Source organism: Genypterus blacodes, unplaced genomic scaffold (assembly GCF_046128005.1).
Source record: "Genypterus blacodes isolate CSIRO-AG114 ecotype Tasmania unplaced genomic scaffold, CSIRO-AGI_Gbla_v1 ptg000133l_1, whole genome shotgun sequence".
NCBI lineage: Eukaryota > Metazoa > Chordata > Actinopteri > Ophidiiformes > Ophidiidae > Genypterus > Genypterus blacodes.
In genome coordinates this window covers 5,572,663-5,594,402 of record NW_027466935.1, presented here as the reverse complement: position 1 = coordinate 5,594,402, position 21,740 = coordinate 5,572,663, and the positions used below count along the sequence as shown (strand labels likewise).

At 43.7% G+C, this 21,740-nt stretch overlaps 3 protein-coding genes across 3 annotated transcripts; 1 reads left to right on the top strand and 2 right to left on the bottom strand.

Moving 5' to 3' along the window:
- Positions 1 to 453: 453 nt before the first annotated feature.
- LOC143010997 (hypermethylated in cancer 2 protein-like) lies at positions 454 to 2,983 on the bottom strand. The gene is made up of 2 exons (XM_076163639.1): positions 2,765 to 2,983; positions 454 to 1,857 (listed from the first exon to the last, which is right to left on the bottom strand). The coding sequence occupies exons 1-2, from the start codon at positions 2,981 to 2,983 to the stop codon at positions 454 to 456; spliced, it is 1,623 nt and encodes a 540-aa protein (XP_076019754.1).
- Positions 2,984 to 5,849: 2,866 nt separating this feature from the next.
- Positions 5,850 to 18,696, top strand: LOC143010996 (uncharacterized). The gene is made up of 17 exons (XM_076163638.1): positions 5,850 to 5,935; positions 6,951 to 7,009; positions 7,831 to 8,796; positions 8,878 to 9,098; positions 9,667 to 9,702; positions 9,791 to 9,948; positions 10,208 to 10,379; positions 10,730 to 10,780; positions 10,968 to 11,084; positions 13,213 to 13,328; positions 13,567 to 14,218; positions 14,306 to 14,473; positions 15,572 to 15,702; positions 16,663 to 16,848; positions 16,982 to 17,153; positions 17,359 to 17,400; positions 18,033 to 18,696. Exons 3-17 carry the CDS (start codon positions 7,854 to 7,856, stop codon positions 18,129 to 18,131), a joined length of 3,264 nt encoding a protein of 1,087 aa, XP_076019753.1. The 5' UTR covers positions 5,850 to 5,935; positions 6,951 to 7,009; positions 7,831 to 7,853; the 3' UTR covers positions 18,132 to 18,696.
- Positions 18,071 to 20,773, bottom strand: LOC143011121 (ankyrin repeat domain-containing protein 34B-like). The gene has a single exon (XM_076163838.1). The coding sequence runs from the start codon at positions 20,719 to 20,721 to the stop codon at positions 18,961 to 18,963; it is 1,761 nt and encodes a 586-aa protein (XP_076019953.1). The 5' UTR covers positions 20,722 to 20,773; the 3' UTR covers positions 18,071 to 18,960.
- Between the last annotated feature and the right edge of the window lie 967 nt (positions 20,774 to 21,740).

Sequence of the window (21,740 nt, the reverse complement as noted above, 5' to 3'; positions counted from 1 at the left end):
CATTCTTTAAGCTATAAATCACAAACTTGGATATACATGTAACACAATATACTGTTATATTCTGTGCTTTTGTGTGGCTGAATATTTTTATTGAAGAAAGCGTTTGACATGACATTGAGCATGCAGTTCTGAAACATTTGGGAGATTGTTTTTATTCACAGAGAGGTAGAAAAGACAAAAAAACATGAATGACAACAAGGAAATGTGACCCACATGTGAATGAGGTGCAGAAGGAGACAAAGCAAAGGTGACACAGCACAGCCAGCACACCTGTACAGTCCTGGTGTGTGGTGGAGTCAAAATTAGTCTCAATGACACCAAAAGAAAGAGTTTAAGCACCAGTGTCTAACAGTGTTTTGTATTTACAACCCTGAGCTAAATATGTTACATTCTGTTGCTGTCTATACTTATCATCACTGATTCATCAAGCTGGTTGAGAGGATGAGGTCATCTTTAACAGGGCGATGTGTGCATCCTCAAATGGCTCATGAGGTTACGCTGCTGTGTGAACTTCACCCCACAGAGCTGACATTCATACGGCTTCTCGCCCGAGTGAACCCGCATGTGCTCGGTCAGACGGTACTGCCGTGTGAAGCGCATGCCGCACTCGTTGCACGCGAAAGGCTTGAGGCCGAGGTGGCTGCGCATGTGGCGTGTCATGGTGCCCCTCTGGGTGAACAGCTTCCCACAGATGTTGCACGGGAAGGACCTGCTCAGCCAGTGGCTCCTCTCGTGCTGCCGCAGCAGATCCACGTCCATGTAGCTCCTGCTGCACACAGAGCACATGTGACAGGGCAGCATGGGCTCTGGGCCCGGCTTCTCCTTCAGCGATTGCTTGGGAAGATCTTCTGGGGCTACATCTGTACCTTCATCCTTAATGGAACCTTCATTCTCTAAATCAACAACTTTGATGCTCAATTCTTCTGCACTGTGTGAATCTACATGAGCTTTAAGGTGCTCTGAGCTCGGGAAGCCTTTCCGACAGGGGATACACACGTACAGGTTACTGTCCAATGTGGGCTCAATCCCAGTCTGGGGTTGATAGCAGATGTAGCTCACATTCTTGTTTCTGTTCACCTCCTCATCCTCACTCCCACTGTGAATGCTCTCTTCACTGTTGTCCATGTTATTCTCTAATGCCTCCTCTTTCTCCTCTGGTTTGACAAGCACCCCCTTTCCTTGGATGAGCTCTTCTCCAGGCCCCTGGCTATTTCCTTGCATACTGACCTGTAAACAGCCTTGGCTGTTGGCTGGCTGCTGCCTCCTGCCTGTCAACTTCTGCTGGGAATCTGTGGTTGTCATAGCGCGTTGCTGAGCCTCCCCTTCTCCTGTGGGCTCAGATGTTGGGTTGTAGAAAGATGAGGTACAGATTAATTGTGCATCATCAGAAAAGGCGCTGTTATACATTGTGGTAGATTGCGGGGAGTCCTGCTTCAGGCTGCTGGGGCTCACTTCCTCTGGGCTCTTTCTGGACAGCTCCAGCCTCAAACCAACCTCCATGTCTACACTGTTACTCATTCTGACCACTGGAGATGAGTTGGGGATAAAAAGCTCCTCCTCAGACAGATCCTGCACCTGTTTATGTGTCCTGCCCCCCTCCATGGACTCTGAGTTGTAGTTGACTTGGAGGGGAGTGCGGGAGTGATGAGGTCGGTGGAACGAAAGGCCGTTGGGGGTTAAAGAGGAGTTGCTGGGGGATAGTTTCTTGCTGGAGCCGAAGGGTTTGAGTCTCCTGCGGCAGAGAACTGCCAGGTCTGCCAGCTGCAGGTATGAGGCAGCCGTGAGGAGCGAAGAGAAACTCTGCTCGCTGACATGCTGAGAGCTCAGCAGCTGGCCTGTGTAGATAAAGTCTAACACCTGCAGGAAGACAACAACAAAACAATTAATGTCACCAGAAATGAAAGAAACCCAGTGTTCCACTCTAAAGTACAATCTGTGAACCTGAGGTCACGCTGCTGACCTAATCTACAATCACACACAAGTCAATCAATGGACAAACGCAACCACAGTTCTGAGAGTTCAAACCACCACCAAGGCCCAAAAGTCTTCAGATTTTCCTTTTTGTTTTGCCAATACATAGTAAATTCTACTTTTCATTAATTTAAAATCAGATATTATGCTCATTCTTTGTACACAGTCTTATTTTGTTTACTCGGCATCATCTTAGCTGCATGTTTCTAGACTTATTTGATATACATAAGTGTGTCTGATTGTATATTTTAAATCACTAAACATAGATTAATATCTGGATCTGAGTAACAATGGGCCCAATAGCTGCAAATACCACATGTGTATACAGTACTGTAACATATAAAGTTATCATGTTATTCAAACACCTGAGCAGAGACAAGACTTTCCACTCTTTCTTATGTGACACTGCTTCTGAAAACAGTAATAAATTGGATATAATTGTACGTATTTGACCCAATACATGTGCCGCGTTTATCATAGAAGAAATTATCCTTAAGGTTGTATAAGATAAGATCTAAATCTGCAAAAAGTCTTTCATGATCAAAATCCATCTACAACATTTCTATCTTGCTGTCAGCACAGATGGCAAAATCCCTCCTTAGATCAGTAATGATGTAAGAATATGACTCATTTACATAAAGGAGCTGGACTTGAAAGATGAATTATTGTAGGAGAAGTTTAACCAAATTTGTGAAATCTTAAACACTACTACACTGACAGCAGAAAAACTGAAATGTCCCCCACTGCTTTAGTCTGAGCACTTATTAGCATACTTTGGTATTTCACGGCTCACCTGTCTGAACACCGAAGGTTTCACCATCTCCGTGTCCAGGTTGATGAGGTTGTCATGGAGCACCAGGGATTTAAAGTAGCTGCTGCGGGCGGCCAGGATGTTCTTATGGGCCCTGAACAGAGCGTTTTCTACCACGATGATCACGTCACACATGTACCCTTTGGATCGCTGCTGGTTCAGTTGCATCAAAAGCTGTTTGGCATAATTTGGCGGCTCCATGTCAAAAGACTTTTCACTACAGATCAGACCTAATCTCCAGTCCAAGGTGCCACTAAGAATACTTTAACGGACCCCTGTGGGCCATTATCAGGGGGAGAACGGGAGTAAAAATAGACAGGAGGACCCACCCTGCCCAAGTCTATCTGCGCTGGCACAGTCAGAGTCAAACAGCTCTGATAGCTATCTTGCTATTATCACCGCTACCAGCCCCAAACTTCTTTATCTACGCTCACACTCACAGCTCACGTCTGTCAAACTCATTACAGCACGTTGGATACAATGAACCTGGATTACAGCGTGGACATGTCAATAACATGAAGTATAAGCATAAAATGATGGAGCACTTAGGACTGCAATATGATCTATCTCAGAAGTATTAATGTTTAAATGTGTCTTCCTTGGGTACTCTTAGATTACTTTTCCAGTCTAGATTCTCTCTCTCTCTCTCTCTCCCCCTCTCTCTCTCTCCTGCCAGACCACATCCTGGTGCTGTCTATCATCATTCTCTTTTCCACTCAACACGGTTCTGTGCTTCTCTTCTTCCTCCTGTGAATTAATCTGCGTTTCTGCCGACTTAGCCCAGCAAAGATGACTTATAATTCAGCCCAGTTTTTCTGCTTTGCATCGTCCTGCACCGCTTTGCTGCTGTGCTTCTTTCTGTGCTTGTTTATCATTTGGTTATCAAATGATGTTGGTCATTTGGTCATCAATTGATTCATTGTTTGTGACACAGCAAGGAGTGTGTTAGTGTCCTGGAAGCACCGCTGCTCCGTTGATTTAGCTTCCATACGAATGCTGCTTCTTGAGGCCACAACGTCTTTCTTCTTCCTCTTTTTTATAAAGCTCTTCAAATGGAAGTTGCAACTGGTCAGAATGCAAACAGCATCAGCCACTGTAAAACAAGTCATTTGTTTTTTGTTGTTGTTTGAGCCAGCAGGAAACAAAGTTTGAACAGTCAAACTACTCACCTGCCAACCTCAACGCAGGTAGAGTCCAGATAGCGGATACAGAGATACCGAAATTGCAAAGAAAACAAAAAACATTCATGACCTGTCTTAGAAATTATTCCCTATACATCCTGCAAGTGTTAACCCACCTTCCCAAGAGCTTTGAGAAAAATCTTAAATATTTATTTAAACAATTTTATTCAGCATTTTCCTCATTAGTTGAATGAATTAAATGACTACAAACATAGAATATGTGAGAAACATCTGTTTGGTTATGATAAATCTAAACTAGTTTATCACCGTGCTCCTGCTATAGGCTGGTACAAAGTCTGAATATATGTGCTGATAAGTCGGAGCAACATCTGTTTTCCATGCAAAGATACAGAATTTATCACCGGAGATGCACACTTTCTAAAAATAAACATGTAAATGCTTCAGCGACGTGCCGATCAGAGATGCACACACATGTGGGTCAGTATGAAACACTTTGTGGTTTAGAAATATCAAGTTGAATCTAACAACTGCATCCTAATATGAAAGATCTTTGTGCAGCGTATGTGGCGTATGGTTGTATGAGTGAACAGCTAGATGGGCGTCCATTAGAGCAAAGATCAAAGCTGAACAAAGCTGAGGGTGAGACATTTCTCTGAATGTTTGGTTTGTCTGCTCCAGAATCTGAATCATCTCAGCTGCATGTCCTATTTGCAACGACATGACATTCCATTCATTCTCCCCCTGTTGCTCCAGATTGGACCAAACTTAGCTGAGTGATTCTCCAATTGGTTGTTATTGAAGTAAATTGATGTTTTTCAGTCATTGAAGTGAATCCTGTCTATAGTGGACATCATGAAACTGCAGCAGTTCAAAGAAATTCATTTGACTTCCACTCTGATAAAGCATCAGACTGTAGTATGTATTTCACTCTTCTACTTCTCTCTTTTACTAAGGATACACATTTATAGAAGAAGAAGCAGAAGAAGAAGAAGAAGAAGAAGAAGAAGAAGAAGAAGAAGAAGAAGAAGCAAAAAAATTAATCTCACAAATGAGAAATTCCCTGTTTCAGACCCATGCAATTATTACATTACATGCCCACACACAATGCAATCCACACACATCCCAAACTGCCCCCCCCTACCCCACACACACACACACACATGCACCAGAGGGGGCACCACAGGCAGCCGGCAGCCAGTGCCCATGCAGGTTTGCAGGTTTGGGGTTTGATGCCTTGCTCAAGGGCACCTCAGCAGTGTCACTTGGCAACTCTTTGGCTGCCAGTCCACAGTGGGGACTCGAACCAGCCACCCTCTGGTTCCCAAGCCGAGTCCCTATGGACTGTTATTAATTCATGACAAAGTTTTAAATACTCATTACTCATCAAAGTGACAAAATGATTTCATTCTTATCATTTTGAATTCCACAATTAGACTCATTGCAACTCATTAGTTTTAAGCTGCAGCACGTCAAATTGCTATAAAACACAACTAAAGTATTATGATGTTCTGAAACGTTCTGAAACTGCTGCTCCAGGACAGAGACTCTCAATAATAGGACTGATGGATCATGTTTGTCTTTACTGCTCTTCATGTTTTAGTGTACTTTTGTATAATCACAGTGGAAGATCCTATTGCACACCAGAGGGAGAACATCTCTCCTGGAATTCCCTCTCCTGAGATTTCTTCCTTTTGTCCTTATGGATTAATGTTTTCTCAGGAGTTTTTCCTCAGCTTTCTGAGCTGGAATTGTCCTGACATTGTTTGTGTATTGGGCTATGCAAATAAACTACAGTTGACTTGTGTGTGTGTGTGTGTTTGTGTGTGTCTGCGCCTCTTTGACAGAGATGTGATTTCAGATTTCAGGTGAGCTGAAAGCAAACAGGCAGATTGCTTCAAATGATCAGTGACGTCACTAAGATACAGGTCACGTGGTAGTGACGGAGGGAAACCTGTGGTAACATGACACTGAAATGGGAGAAAGGGAACAAAAGGGAAGAGACTCATCCACGGTAAGCAAACTTCTTTTCCAACTGCGTTTAAACCCTAACAGCTCATGGATCTATATACGTTTTAGAAGAATGTTGACAGGGAAGGTTGTCGGTGTTTGAAGTTTAAAGTTAACGTGGCGAAACACGACCGGAACAAACCGTTTGTGTAAAGTTCACCTCAGCAGGCTGCGCGCACCAGAATTACCTCAGAAAAACATACAGAAGCGGGAACAAGTCACAAGTATTAAAACGTATAAAAGGCGAAGATGTCTTCAGTCAGTCAGTCCACCTACTTGTGTTTACCTGTGTGAGCCTGGAACAGAACCAGCTGAGCCTTTAGCAACAACAACAACAACAACAACCTGATCTGATCTCACACAGCTAAGTACGCTGCAAACTACTACCTGTCAGAATTAAATGAAAGTATTTTATTTAACGACAAATTACTTTAAATATTCTACGCATGTCGTTGTATTTTATTTGTATTTCTTTATATTTATATTGTATAACTTCTTACAACCAGCAGGTCATATTATGTGTGTAGCAGGATGAAGGGTGTGGCACATCAAAGAGCACACAACACTTTGGTTTGGATCTGATCCTGGAATAATTAACGTCTTCATATTTAATTAGACATAATTGTAATAATGTATAATTCATAATAAATAATTGATAATGAATAATACTGAACCAGACTGAGAGACATTGAAAGGCTCAGGAAACCTCAGCAGGTGATTTGAGTTAATGAGCTGATTAGAGTGAGACACCCTGAGGCTACAATATTGAACATTTGCCACAATATTCAACTTTTCCGAGACACTGAGTTTGGGGTTTCAATGAGCTGTAAGGCATTATCAAAAAAATTAAAACAAATAAAGGCTTGAAATATTTCTCTTTGTGTAATGAATCTATAATATATGAGAGTTTCACTTTTTGAATTGAATAACTGAAATAAATAAACTTTTCACCGATATTCTAATTTATTTAGATGCACCTGTATACACACGTCGTAATCATGTATGTTTTTGTTTTACAGGCCATTCTGGGGCACTCTCTTTATTCAAGCCGGGTTTGCATTCTGAGCTGCAAGCCAATGTAAGTGGAGTGACTGCGTGTGAAAGAGGTATTCAAGCACACTCAACACTGGCTCAGGGTCAGACCTCTGTGATTGGGTTTCGAGGGGAGATGGATGTTCCTGAATGTGTTTTTGTTACAGTCTGGTATGACCGAATGGAGCTTTACTGCATGAAATACAGTGTTGGTAAAGGATTGAGTCCTGATTGTTACACTAAATTACATTCTTTGCCGGGAAGGTGCTTGGATAACATCTTGACTGTATGTCCTTAGTGTTCTTTATAATCATATAATCAACTCCTTCTATCTCTATTTCATATATTTTGTAGTTTTTAAAGCAAGTGTCTTGTGTGTGATGTACTTGAGCTGTGGCTGAATGCCTTTGTCACCTCAGGTCCCATTCTTTTAATGGTTTGAAGTGATAATATGATGAGTCAGGCAGTGAATCAGCGGTTTTAGACCAGTTTAGTTCTGCACACAGTTAAGACCCCCCTGCTTTATGGGGTCAGATTCAGTGGGGTTTCTTTAAAAGGGCTTTTCTGTCCGCATTTCAAGAAAGCCCTACTATGTAATGACATCATTTCCCTAATGCAAAGTTACCTTCTGTCTCCAGTGAGAACATAGTTCAGTCTCTCATTCTGATAGTGAGTCATTCTGTTTACCTGGGGAGTCTGACCAGCAGTTCCTCAACCATCTGAGACGTAGCTTAAGTATAGTTCCAAGTCCAAATTGTATGCAGTGTGAAAGGCACAGAAGTGTAAAGCTAAACTAGATGTAAAATAATTTTTTTTATGAGAAACTAGTACATTTAAGCAATAATTAGTTTGTGTGTGTTCTTTCAGGGAACATCACCTAAACCTTCCTAATGTCCTATGGAGAAGGCTATACTGGACGGACTGAGCGTGTCCGCCAGGCGTTCCACTATGACCAGGTTCCCCAAGGCTCCTCTGACGTTAGGCCACTGAGGGATCACAGAGCAGGAGATCTGGCTCAAAGCGCCGACCCACTTCCACCTCCACCTCTGCCGGACCAACCTGCTGTGGGACCTGAGTTTGATCCCAGTGGCAGTGAGGGCGACCCCGACCCCGACACCGACCCCGACACCGACCCTGCTATCGACATCAAACCAGTGCACCGCTTCATTCCTGACTCCTGGAAGAACATTTTCAGAGGAAGCGGACGCAGCAGCAACAAAGCCTGGTCAATGCCTGAAGCATCACAGAACAACAACAGCAGCAGCACAACAGAGGGTGTGCGCTGCTCTCCTCCACACTCTCCCTCTGCTCCTGGGTCCTACCGTGATCCCTATGGAGGCTCAGGCAGCAGCTACAACTCTCGTAAAGAGCTCCTGGAGCCACACGAGTCCCTATCAGGGCACACTCACCAAACAGCTTTGACTTACAGAGAGCGAGTGGAGGAGTACCATCAGCGCTACGACTTTATGAAGTCCTGGGCGGGGCTGCTGAGGATTCTGGGATGCATCGAGCTCCTGCTCGGTGCGGCCGTGTTTGCCTGCGTCTGTGCTTACATCCATAAGGATAATGAGTGGTTCAACATGTTTGGATACTCTTCTCCCGGAGGAGCTTACGGAGGAGGTTTCTATGGCGCAGGCACAAGTGGGACCTACTACACCGGTCCTAAGACTCCATTTATTTTAGTTGTAGCTGGTCTGGCATGGCTGGTTACTGTGATTCTATTGGTGCTGGGGATGACTATGTACTACAGGACCATTTTGCTGGATTCATCCTGGTGGCCTCTGACTGAGTTTATTATAAACCTTTGTCTAGCTGTGCTGTACATGACTGCAGGTACGTCACACACACATCCACTGCATTGACACAGGTGGCTGTGCTGTGTGTCTTGTAAAGGCATGTTTGCTTTTTTATCAGGGATCGTCTATGTCCGAGACACAACCCGTGGAGGCCTCTGCTCATACCCCGTGTTCAACAACGGCATCAATGGGGCCTTCTGCAGAACGGAGGCTGGCCAGACTGCCGCCATTATTTTCCTCTTTGTCACCATGCTTGTCTACCTGATTGGAGCTTTAGTTTGTCTCAAGCTGTGGAGACATGAAGCTGCACGCAGATACCAGGAGAAGTACGGGCAAGAGGTAAGATCCTAACTGTGGTCCTCATGATTCTTTGGATCGTTTAGGCAGGTGTTGCACCTTGCCTAAAGTTCACCAAAGAAGTGAACTTTAGTATCTCTTCCTTAAGATAAGATAGAATTTTATTTATCCAGAGGGAAAATGTTGAAATGTGACACCAACTGAACAAAATAAAAAAGATGTAACAGAAACTTGAATTCTAATACAGACTCCAGGTGTAAATACAGCTTTGGGCTCCATTGTTCAGCTTTGATTGTTGAGTGTTCTGGTATTGAGGACAGGATGCTCACAGACAGTACATGGGGGTCCCAGTATGCAGTCCCAAGCAGCAGCGGTCCCAGTGTGTGGACTCAGTCTACTGTAGTTTGTGATGTAAACACAGATCATGAGTCTCATTCTGCCATAGGAGGTGATGATGCTTAGAGTTCAGGGCAGAAACCTTCATTTCTGCTGTGCATTGATATCCAGGACATTTTTGAGAAGGATTCATTCATTAACATAGTTTGAAAGACCGTTTTCTATTAACACAGACGAGATTAATGGAGTTCTTTTTTTTCTTGTGTCAACACAGATGCGGCCCTCTGAGATCCGTGGTGCTGCTGTGTTGGTACGCCGTTTCTGATGCATTACAATGTCACTCAAAGCCTTATAGACATTTCTTAACATGTATAATATGGTGTGTTGTCTTTGTGCAGAGGGCTCCACCTCCTGCTCACAAAGCTCCAGAACAGGAGCGGGGCTCTTCAGTGGTTCCTATAGGGGCTGTCCCAAAGTCAGCACCGCCCAAGGTTTTACAGGGAATTATACCATCGGGACATATTCCAAAACCGCTCATCCTGCCTGATTACATTGCGTAAGAGCTGCTTAAATATACTGTATCAGCCGAATAGTGATAATCAACACAATGAAGGCCTATTTAGTCAGATTTATCTTGACGTTACAGACATACAGTTTGTCCTATAACCTGAAAACGAATGTACCAGTACGTTATCTACTGTTGAGCTTGTTCAGGATTCTCAGGCGAGCTTAGTCCAGACCCCAAGTACACACACTACAGTCTCTAAGTGCTTTGGTGTTGTTAAGAAACAAAATATTCTGTTTCCATCCTGCAGTAAGTATCCAACCGTCCGATCTGACGAAGAGCGGGACCAGTACCGAGCTGTGTTTAACGACCAGTATGCCGAGTACAAAGAGCTCCACTCTGAGGTTCAGCTCACCCTCAAGAAGTTTGACGAGATGGACGCCATGATGCGAACACTACCTCAGCATCCCAGCAGTCAGATGGTGATCAATGCTCACATTTAACTCCATTCCCTCAAATGAAGCTAAATGAATTGATTTTATATAAGGGTTATTAATGTCAATACGGATTGGTAATTCATTAATCAGCCATTTCCACGGTTTAGTACAGTTCCATCAGACAAATTCAACATTTGTTGAGTATTGCTGCATGGTAAACTTCTACTTTTGAAGCTAAGTCCTGTAGAGAAGCTTCCTGGTTTCCCCTCCCCTACTTCCCCTCAAGCCTCAAATTCCTTCCTCTCCATCCAGCTGTCTCATAAATACTGTCATTCTGCACATCCTTTCACACTTGTCCTTAAATGAATTGATCTGATGGGTTTCCTTTCCCCTAGGAGTTTGATCGGATCAACAGGATCCTTCAGGAGTACCAGAGGAAGAAAAATGTGAGATCTTCATCTTGTCATTTGCGGTTGTTTTATGACTGTGGCTTTCTCAGGCCCTGATGTCTAGAGGTTATAAGATCATTTACTGTATAAGGGCAACATTTGCATATTTTTTTGGCATATCTGCATATGATAATGCATGTGAAATGAACTAAAGTGGATAATATGTCCTCACTTCCCCTTCCAGGACCCCACATTCCTTGAGAAGAAAGATCGCTGCGAGTACCTGAAAAACAAACTGTCACACATCAAACAGAAGATCCATGAATATGATAAAGTCATGGAGTGGAACGATGGGTTCGGCTAGGCCGCTGCTTCATACACAGCTCTGTCTTGGAACTGGACCCCAGAACATTTCATGACATCATCGAAGTGAAAGGCACTGAGGATCCTGTACCGTCCTTCAGCTGCTTCAACGGTGTGTGAACCTGACTGAACAGGCGCTGCTGAATCATGAGTGTGGATGCCAATATCCAAAATCAATCCCGTTCCACCTCGGGGAGCCAGGCGGGAGTTCCAGCCTGGAGCGTGTAGTAGGAAGCCGGACAAAGGGCTTAGGCCGCTAACTTCAGGCCTCAAATCTGATTTGAAGCTTGAACCATGGGGTCTGGATAGAACACTACATGTATGACTGACTGACACTAATAACACAGTGGGGTAATGTGAATGTTTCCTATAATTAGAGATAGAAACAGTTTGGATGTACGTTGGGTCTAACTGCAAACACTTCATTTTACAATACTGTTATGTACCACACACACAAATCTTAATATTTAACTGCTGTAAGATGTTTTTTTTTTTAAGTTTTGCTGCAAATCGTCTGTCTGGAACTGTTGGACTGAATCAGGGTTTATGCCTATTATACATGAGTGCTCTGTGTTTTATAATGTCTGTGACTTTGGTCGATCATTTCATGGATTTAAGCTTTCTGTATTTTATAATTCATGCTTGCTTAAAACCATGACCACATTACACTGATGTGATGAACTGAAATGCTGTCAGGACTGTGTGTGAAGTCCTCTATGTTGTTGTTAATGTCTGTGTGTTCTTTATGATTTGATTTGATGTACTTGACGCTTTTGCACTGACTGCCTGTCTCTTTCTTCACAGCTAGAAGCAAATGTTTAACTTCAATAAAAAAAGATGGCAATGTACTGAAAACAAGTGTCATAGTTTAAATGTACAGTATCATCAAACGCTGATTCAGAATACAACGTTTATTTAAAGTATATTAGCCAGGATAAGATGAAGTATGAATGATATTAAAAAAACCATGGCAACTGAATGAATACCATAATGAGTATGAGGTGAGGGTGTGATGGTAGAGCTGGGGTGAGGGGGTGGCAAGTAAAATGAGAGTGTGTGTGTTTGTCATTTGTCGGGAGGAAGCTGCGCCATGGCAGAATGATGATGATGATGAGCAGCTTCCCTTTATCATTGTCAGCAGTTCTCAGACACAAGAGAATAAGCAGGTCTACCTTCCTGCCTGTGGGCGTGTCGATGTCGGACACCTGTGTAAGGGGCGGGGCTAAGGTGAGGGCGCGCGGTGGGTGTGGCCTGAAAGTGTTTTGTCTTTACACAGCTTCAGTTTATCTATTACAGGAAACACAGACACACACACACACACACACCGAGAGACTAACAGGTGAGTGTGTGCTCTTATTTTCTTTTTTTTTGTGGAGGTTTCCAGGACTTTACGATAGGAACGAACCACTCTTCCTTCTCTCAGCGTCGTGTATATGTGAAACCTTCACATATACATTGTCGTGTGTGTGTCTTGGCTTGCTTTGTGCTCGGGTGTGGTTCAGCTCAGTTTCACACACCGACATCCTGTCATTTTGTCACAACACGATGACTGCATTGGTATTTGCTGTAATCAAACAATCTGCCTCTGTTTTTCTTTATGTATGTATTTTCTTCTATCAACCTTTCTAATCTTTCCGCTACTTGTCTGTCTGTTAAAGCAGAATCAGGTTAAGTATCAGCTTTGACATATTTAGATGTACTTTATTGTTTCCATAAGGATTTTGTTACAGCAGCAACAATATTTCGCAATAAAGCAATGCAGTCACGATGACAAATGTCCTCCAATTAAATACAAACAAAATGCATGCAACGTGAAATGCATTTACATCAATATACGCGGATGTATTTTCATCGGAATCTTATTTTGAAAATGGAAATAAGGGCGAATACAGGTCATGTAAGCATGCACTGTAACTTCATAAGGCTAATGTGCGTTGAAAACACAATATAGCAAATGTTTTACAAATACTGAATTGCAAACTGTAAATATTATTTGATCAATCAAGCTGCTGCACTTTGAAACAGGAACCTTTTATGGTTCTTTTGAAATGTACAGCAAGTCCATAAAGATAAGACGGTAAGTTTTTTTCCATCTCATCCTATTTATTATTATTTATTTATTTCAGCCCTGTCCTGACAACCATCCTGTTCAACATCCTGGTCATAGGACAGCACCCAGTGGATCCAGAATAATGTCCTCCAGGCCCAATGGGAGTCCACCTCCCTATGAGGACAACGGATAGTGAGTTGAAATTCTTGATTCCGCTGTAAATCCCTCTTCTTTCTGTAGATATCCACTTACTGTTGCATAATTTAGAACACAGAAAACTAGTGAAGGGAAAAAAGTTTTTGTTGAGCAATAAATGTAAAAGTAGAAGAAATCAGAGTAATGATGTCAGACAGTGGTGTGTTACTTGTATACATGGATTTATGCTCTTACTTTAAACACCATTTACTCATTTATACTTATTTCTTTGCAGTAATGCTGAGCCCCAGCCTGCCTATTCTTACTACCCAGATGACGAGTTCCAGCATTTCTACCGCTGGTCCTCCCCACCAGGCATCCTTAAAGTCATGGCCGTCATTGTCATCGTAATGTGTGTGGCGATATTTGCGTGCGTTGCGTCCACACTGGCCTGGGACAGTCAGGGAGCCCTCTCTGGGTTTGGAGGAGGAGGAGGGTACGGAAGCTATGGAGGGGGGTATGGTGGTAGTTCATACGGCAGCTTTGGTGGTGCTAGTGGGGGGTATGGAGCTGGAAACAGTTATGGTATGGGCGGAATTGGCGGGAACTATAATGACCCTCGGGCTGGCAAGGGGTTTATTATCGCCATGGCAGCCATCTGCTTCATTGTTTGCCTGGTCATCTTCATCATCATCGTGTCCCACCAGAGCCTAGCTCAGTCCAGGAGGTTCTACCTCGCCGTGGTGATCGTGTGTGCCATCCTAGCCCTGCTGATGCTGATAGCTTCCATTGTGTACCTCATGGCGGTCAACCCAATGGCCCAGTCCACTGGTTCAATTTACGGCAGCCAAATTACAGCTCTATGTGCCCAGTACCAACGGCCACAGGTTTCTGGAGTCTTCATCAATCAGTATCTTTACCACTACTGTGTGGTGGAGCCGCAGGAGGTGAGACCTTTTTTCAGTCACACGTTCTGGTGACCTGTATGTATACGGTCCTTATCTGTTCTAACTGTGGTCCGTGTCTCCTCTCAGGCCATTGCGGTGGTACTTGGCTTCTTGGCAGCCGTTGCTCTGATCATCATGCTGGTGTTTTCTCTGAAGACCCGCCAGAAAATCCGGAGCTATGGCAAGAGCAACATTTTGTGGAGGAGAGTGAAGATCATTGATGAAACTGCTCCACCTCAGGATGTGGAGGCATGGGTGAGTTGCCTTCCCCAACCTGTACCAAGGAAGTTATGTGTTCACCTATGTGTGTTACTTAGGAGTAGGTTTGATTTAGTAGTAGGATCAAAATGTTGTTATTGTGGCAAGCAACCTGCCTTGGTGGAGGTATTTGGTATCATGTCATCATCAAAACCAAATGCCCTGCATAAAAAGATCCTATTAGTGGGGTTTTGTTCAGTGAAAGAAACCCTCCTTGGTTATAAAGCTCAGCAGGTGTGTGAATGTATATCAGTTTTAGTGGCACAACCTGTTTGGTGACATTCAGCCGTGTATCTGTGGGGGAAGAAGGTTTTCTCTCTGCTGTGCTCAGTTTCAAGGTGTGGCTTCTACATGTTGACAGTTTCAATCATGTGTTTTGTGCTGTCGTAGTAAATTTCAGTGCTGATCTGTATCCTATCCAAAACAAAACCAACATTTAAATTCACATTTCGTGGTGAATCATAGTTTTTGAAGCTATTTTTAGAATCAATTTGCAGTCACCTTGATAGATACCAGTAATCACAGCTGAGTTGTTGAGTCATTCTGTTGGTAGTGTGACGGCAGACAGCCATGCCAAGTCTTAGCTGTTGACTTGGTTTGGGATCGAGCCCTCTGAGGAACAGGTCCGACCACCAGTTTAGCTGACACAGAACACCAGCAGTAACCCGACACTGAGGCACCAGAGGCTCTTTACTGGAGGTGGTGGGAGGAACTTACAAACAGCAGTTAGAGATGTAGGTATAGTTCACAGAGTACAAGTCTATGCCTGCACACCACACCTGAGCTGGAAGAGATGCAAAGCTAAATTCCCATCAGATTAGAATTTAAGTGGAAATGATTGACAGCTAGAAGCTCATACCTCCATCAAGTCTGAGGTAAGCGCTGAGAAATGGAATCAAATAATGAAAAAAAAAGATATAAACAACCAACAAATAAACCACATATTTGCCTTGGTGGAGGTACAATGCTCTGCCATATTCCCTTCCCTAATCCTGTGTTTGATTTACCTGAATATTTCAATGCATGTTGCAGCATTCCTACAAACTATAGACAAAACATCTCAGATGCATGTATTTGACTGTTTTCCCTACGAAGGTGAACAATGTGTCCGTTCCTCCTGAGGACCTTCCTATGTCCGAGTATCCCGAGAAGTTAAGAGGGTCCAGGAGTCACCTGGACGACGAGAGCACCAACTATGACAAACCACCTTACAACTACACCCCCCAGTGAGTCTGTCTAAACATGAGTACGGTGCTGGGAGTGTGTGGGGAGTTTTTTACGAAGCACCGCATGAGAGAAACATGAACTTATTTGGATGTGCTGTCAGATAGTGTGTTGGAACAGGTACTGATCAGCAAAATGGGGACCTGTTTGTCTTTGGGATTAAAAGAAAAAACAAATTCCAGTGAGCAAACCGTCCCCAGATCCCAGGAGTGTTTGAGGACCAAAGTTATCATTGACTTGATTTATCATTAGATTGCTACAATGAATTTTTACTTCCTGCAAAGTCGTAGGGAATCATAATGAAGGCGCTCTTGACAATACAAAAGGTATAACAGCAGCTGTGTTGGTGTGTTGGAGCATTTGTCAGCAGCATAATAACTCTGTACTTATACAGTGCTTTGATTCAAAGTGCAAGGAGCAAACCTGCACATCAGGAGCAGTTAGGGATTCTGTATCTTACGCAACAGCACATGGACACTGTAGGAGCCTTTACCGGTCCGATTCCAAGACCACCACTCTACCATCCTGAGCGTAGCGTAAACTGTGGCTTGGCGAGTTTACTTGGGGTTTAAATCTTGCACCATGAATGGCAGCTGACTTTAAACTGAGGGACACTGCCACAGCAACTTATGCTCCACTCCAAACAGGTTAGATCTGTGGTTCAGTGGAGGTGAAGGGATGGAAACGTATATAAGCACCGCCCTCTCAGCTGAAGTGTCCTGAAAGAATGCCATCAAATGTAGTGCTTTGTTATTGAAGAGTGTATTGGGTGACATAACAATGAGCATGTGGCTATTTATTTTTGAGAATTTCTTTTTTGCTGGCGCATTTAGAGGAAGTTTATATGTCGTCTATACGTAAGATGGCAGTTGTCAGAAACTTATTAAAAATGGGCTCGGCCACACTGATGACTGAGGATGATGTATGAACACTTTATCTTTAATTGTCACAAATTCACACAGGCCTGCAGTGGAGGAGAACTTGCCTGTACGAAATGCAGCTCCTTATAGCAGCAACTCGGAGGCAGCGAGCTCAGCTGGGAGGCCCAAAAAGAGACGGGCGGGTCGGCCCCGCCGCGCTGATGGACAGGACTACGACACTGATTATGCCTCTTCTGGAGATGAGCTGGACGACAACGACTTTGACAGGTAGAATAAATGACGTACTTGCATCTCAGCTACTGATGGAGGAGACTGACTGATGGCAGTTGGCAGGGTCTACTTTGACTTGCTTTAATTGTCCTTGTTTCTCTGTCTCGTTCCTCCTTTTTATTTCCGTCAGTGAATTCCCTCGCATTAAGAATGAGCAGGAACGTGCTGACTACAAGCAGGAATTTGACCGCGACCACTTGGAGTACAAAGACCTGCAGGCGGAGCTGGATGCTGTCAACAAGAACCTGTCTGAGGTGGACCGAGAGCTGGATGAGCTGCAGGAGGGCAGTCCACAGTATCTGGTGAGGAGGAAAAGTTGACTGTCCTGGACGTCTCATTTACTTTACTTGAATTTGAGATTTAATTGGAAAAACGTGACAAACATTGTGATGGAGGCCACAAAATCAAAGGCTGGAATTTGTGTCCTGTGTAAGACTGTGTTGTCCTTTTGAAGAACGTCATAGAAGCATCTCTTGTTTAGTTATTAATTTTGCATTTTCATGACAGGATGCCTTGGATGAATACAACAAGATAAAGAACATGAAAAAGGTAGGTGGAGTCTTTGATACCTCATGTTGCTATCTGGAAACTTAGGCATCAAAGTTTTGATTAGTTCACCTCAACCTCCAATGTGGTCCATTTAAAGACACAATACATTCATTCAATATGCTTCAAGTGTGGATGCCCAAGGTGCAACACAAATTCAAACGATCCTCAACCTCTCTTTACTCAACAACTACATCTGCCCCCTGGTGGACGACTGCCAATCGTGTCCTCTAGTCTAGTTGCCTCTAGGCTTCTTAATCGATGAAATCTAAAGAAAATTCAATGTGCAATTTTATTTCAATCTACCTACTTACGAATCTGTCTTAACCACCTGAGACCCCAACAGGTTTAAGTTAAGCACACGGATGTATAAGGTCTAGGAAATAGAAAATGTAGTGTCCACATATGAGGACGCTGGGTCTCAGGAGGTTAAGTAGATGGATAGATAGACAGTCTATGAGTCTGATAGTAGATGATTCAAAGTAGCATCTATGGTAGGGTTTGGATCACACCCTGACTTGTTTTGGACTTGAAGCTCAAAGTTTAGGAATTGTGAGTTGACTTTTGCCTGCCAGTCTGGATTTTTGGCTACTTTTTTTTTTTTACATTCTTTCATTTTCCTGTCATTCCCACAGTCTGCAGATTATCAGATGAAGAAGCGCAGGTGTAAATATTTGAAGCCTAAACTGTCCCACATCAAGAAGATGGTCAGCGATTACGATCACAGAGGCTAAACAGAACGACTGTGTGTGTGTGTGTCTGTCCTGCGCGGGACTGAAGGGACTCAATCAGGTCTGTTTGGAGAATGTCGGAGGTTTGTCCGACAATGGCGAGGAGTCGCTAAAGGTGCACAGTCCTTCTGAGCTGTCATTCAGAAGTGCATCCTCTGTTGTGCCACTGTTTGTATTATGAGTGTCAGTTGCCATAAATACTAGTCCCTTATGTTTAGTAGAAGAAGACTTTCTGCTACTGGAGTGTGCTGTGATCCCTGCTCATTTTAATACTGTAGTGTTTTCTTAGGATAATGTTTTTACAAATGTTTTGATCCGTCAGTTTAATTCTCAGGTTGTTGTTTGGCATCATAATCATGTACATAAGTGGGAAATGCAATTTTAACACTTTTAACAGTTTTGATAATTCACATGTGTTATGGTTTTTTAGTTTATCAGTGATACAAAAGAAACAAAAGCCTTTGAGATGATTCCACGTGGTTGATATACTTTATATGCAGCGTGCTTTTACAATGTTTTGTGACAACTTTTATATTCATGAAATTCATTTATTAAACAGTTTTGTGGACGTCGTATTACTGTTTACATCTCGCACAGGAACACTGATGGAAATCTTACAGGCAGTTGCACTTAAAGACCGTATTTACATTACAGGTGATGCTCAATTCAGATTTCTTTGCATGTAACTGACTTATACTGCCTTATATCTGAGTTAAGACTTGAAATCAGCTGGATGTACAAACAAGGGTTTACTTTGAAGGCAAACAAATCACTACAATGGATGCAATTGAAAGGAAATAGTTATATGAACACTGCTGTGCCGTGCTGAATTTCAGGTGGTTGTGTTTTTGAACTGCTCCGTTAGCAGCGAGTGTCTCCTCAGCAGGGATGTTCTGGTCAGCTGCTTTGGAGCTCCAAGAGGCGCAGAAGGAAATGTTTTCAGACCAGCCTCTTTCTCACACAAACCTCTCCTGGTGCTTGGGTTATGTAGAGTGGAAGTGTTACGGGAGTTGACATTTAGTGGCGGCAAAGCCCTGGGTCTGGACTGGACAGGCAGCAGGAAGGTTCCAGATCCTCTGCGCTCCAACCCAGATATCGCACTCCTTCTCAGACCTCGGACCATCTGTGACTCCCCGGAGAGTGAAGGGACCTGCCTCTTGTTCTCTGGTAGATCTTTTGCTTTCTGCCGTCGCTCCTCTGGGAGATCTGGCCTCTGTGCAGTGAGTGAGGGGTCAGAACAGTACAGTTCACCTCCCAGTTTACGCCTCTGGATGACGCTATTGAGGCTTGAAGATGATGCGTTATGGAGTGGACTGCTGAGGGATTTGCCACCAGAAAGACCGGAAGAGAAGGGAAACTCTGAGTTTGTTTTTCCAGAATGGAGGTTAGGATGAGAAGCAGAGTGGGCAGAGAAGAGGCCTGGTAAGGAGACCTTTTGTTTAACCAGCTTTACACATTCACTGTTTTCATCACCCTTTCCTCTTTTCTCATAGAACAATCTTTCAGAAAAGTTCAAACAATCAATTTGTAGATTTCCAGCATCCCCATCAATTTTGGGAATACTGTGAGAGAACTCTTCCTTGACCCTAAAGTCAGGGCCTGTGGATAAAGCAACATCAGAATGCTGGGTCAGAGAGGCTGGGATGTTTAGCCAGGGTTCAGAGTTTAATCTTAGTAAGGGGTTCTGCAATCTGCTCTCTGCCACTATGCCGGGACCTCGAAGCCGTGACGGGGAACACGGATGGGAACTTGCACCACTACTTCCACAAGCTTGGTTTTCTTTAAATGAAAACAGTGACATGGCTGAAAATGAGGAGGAAACACACTGTGGGGAAGTGATGAGCTGGATTTCAGAGGGAGATGCTGGAGCTGCTGATGAGGTTTTATCATTTTGATCGAGTGGCCCTGGGGAAGTCATGCTGAAGTACTGCTGGGCTTGCAGCTGCCCACCGGGGAATCTATCAGTTGGTATGATGATCACCTCCTTCCCCTTGGCCTTGCAGCTACTGAGCAATACCTTCAGAACCTTCCAGTCACCATTCATAACTGCACAAACTAATGCTGATTTCCCAGACTGATCCTCTAGGCCAATATCTGCTCCGCTGTCCAGGAGCAGAGTCACCACCTCAGGTCCAGCCTTCTCCTTGCAGGCGTGCATCAGTGCAGTGCAACCTGCCTTGTCTTGGATGTTGGGGTCGGCTCCCCTTTCCAACAGAAACTGAACAATTTTGACCCGGCTGGCACTCTGGGTGTCAGTATGTTGGGTCCTGCAGGCCACCATCAAGGGTGTCTGTCCTTGGCTGTCACTCTCATTGATGTAAGCCCCGCCCTCCAGCAAAAGCCTCGTCAATCGTAGGCGACGGAGGAAAACGGCTTTTAGCAAGGGGTTACTTGAGTCCAGAGCTATGCCAGACAGAAAAGCTCCTCTCTCCATGGTTCTAGTTACTGTCCCCCCACTGGTTGAATGGAGATACAGCAGGTCACCTTCCTGTGGATACAGTAACACATTGATAAGAGAAAATATAATTGCACAAACAGACTTGTTAAATGGCAGGATCATTCTTGAATTAGACTTGTTTTTAGTTTTTGGCATTGATTCAACACATGCATTGTGAGTGTACTATATATACTGTCTGTCTGTCTGTCTGTCTCTATCCTTGTCTGTCTCTCTCTCTCCTTTTCTGTCTCTCTCTCTGTGGGTCTGTCTCTCTCTCTCTCTCTCTCTCTCTCTCTCTCTCTCTCTCTCTCTCTCTCTCCCCCTCTCCCTGCCTGCGGAATTATGTATAAAAACATTTTTTTTCTTGCATCCAGATTGGAAGGCACTTTCTTTCACCCTTTGTTCTCTTGTCTCTTGCTTCTCTCTATCTGGTCAGGTAAGATGGCTGTTCAAATGTTGCAGACAGTAACTCAATTGTTTCCTATGACGACAGACCCCTAAGTGATTCTGACTGACATCTAAAAAGGGAAAAGTATATTAAATTATGTATCAATCATCTCTGTGCATGTGCGTCCATGAATGTGCATCCATCAGCCAGAATGAAGCAGTAATGAATGTATTCTGTACTGAAAGCAACACATGGAGATGAAGGAGAGTCTGAGGACATCAGGAGCAGAGCTCAAGTCTCCATGTGTACAAGTATAGGGGAGGCAGTGCCCTGCCGAGGTGCCCCTGAGCAAGGCACCGAACCCTCAATTGCTCCCCCCTCTGCGAAGGGTGGTAATGTAATGTAAGTCGCTTCGGATAAAAGCGTCTGCCAAAATGATCGTAATGTAACGTAAGTAGAAGCCCTGTCTCTCACATTATGAAGCTCCTCACACACAGTTGTCCACTGGGTTTGCATAAATGAATAGCAGACCTGTCGTTGCCGCTGACAACAGATTTGAAGAATGTAGGATTGCATTTTTTGTGTGTATGCAAGTGTTGCTTTGTGCACTGTTATGAAATATTACTTAATGAGCCCACACCCTGCCAGTGTGTGTTCATGACACGGCACTGAAACACTCCACCAAAGGACGAGATGTATACAACAGAAAAGAACATATTTCTGTGAGAAATGAGCAAATCTCTTAATTACACACTCAGTTACATGTGTACGATTAGAAAATACATCG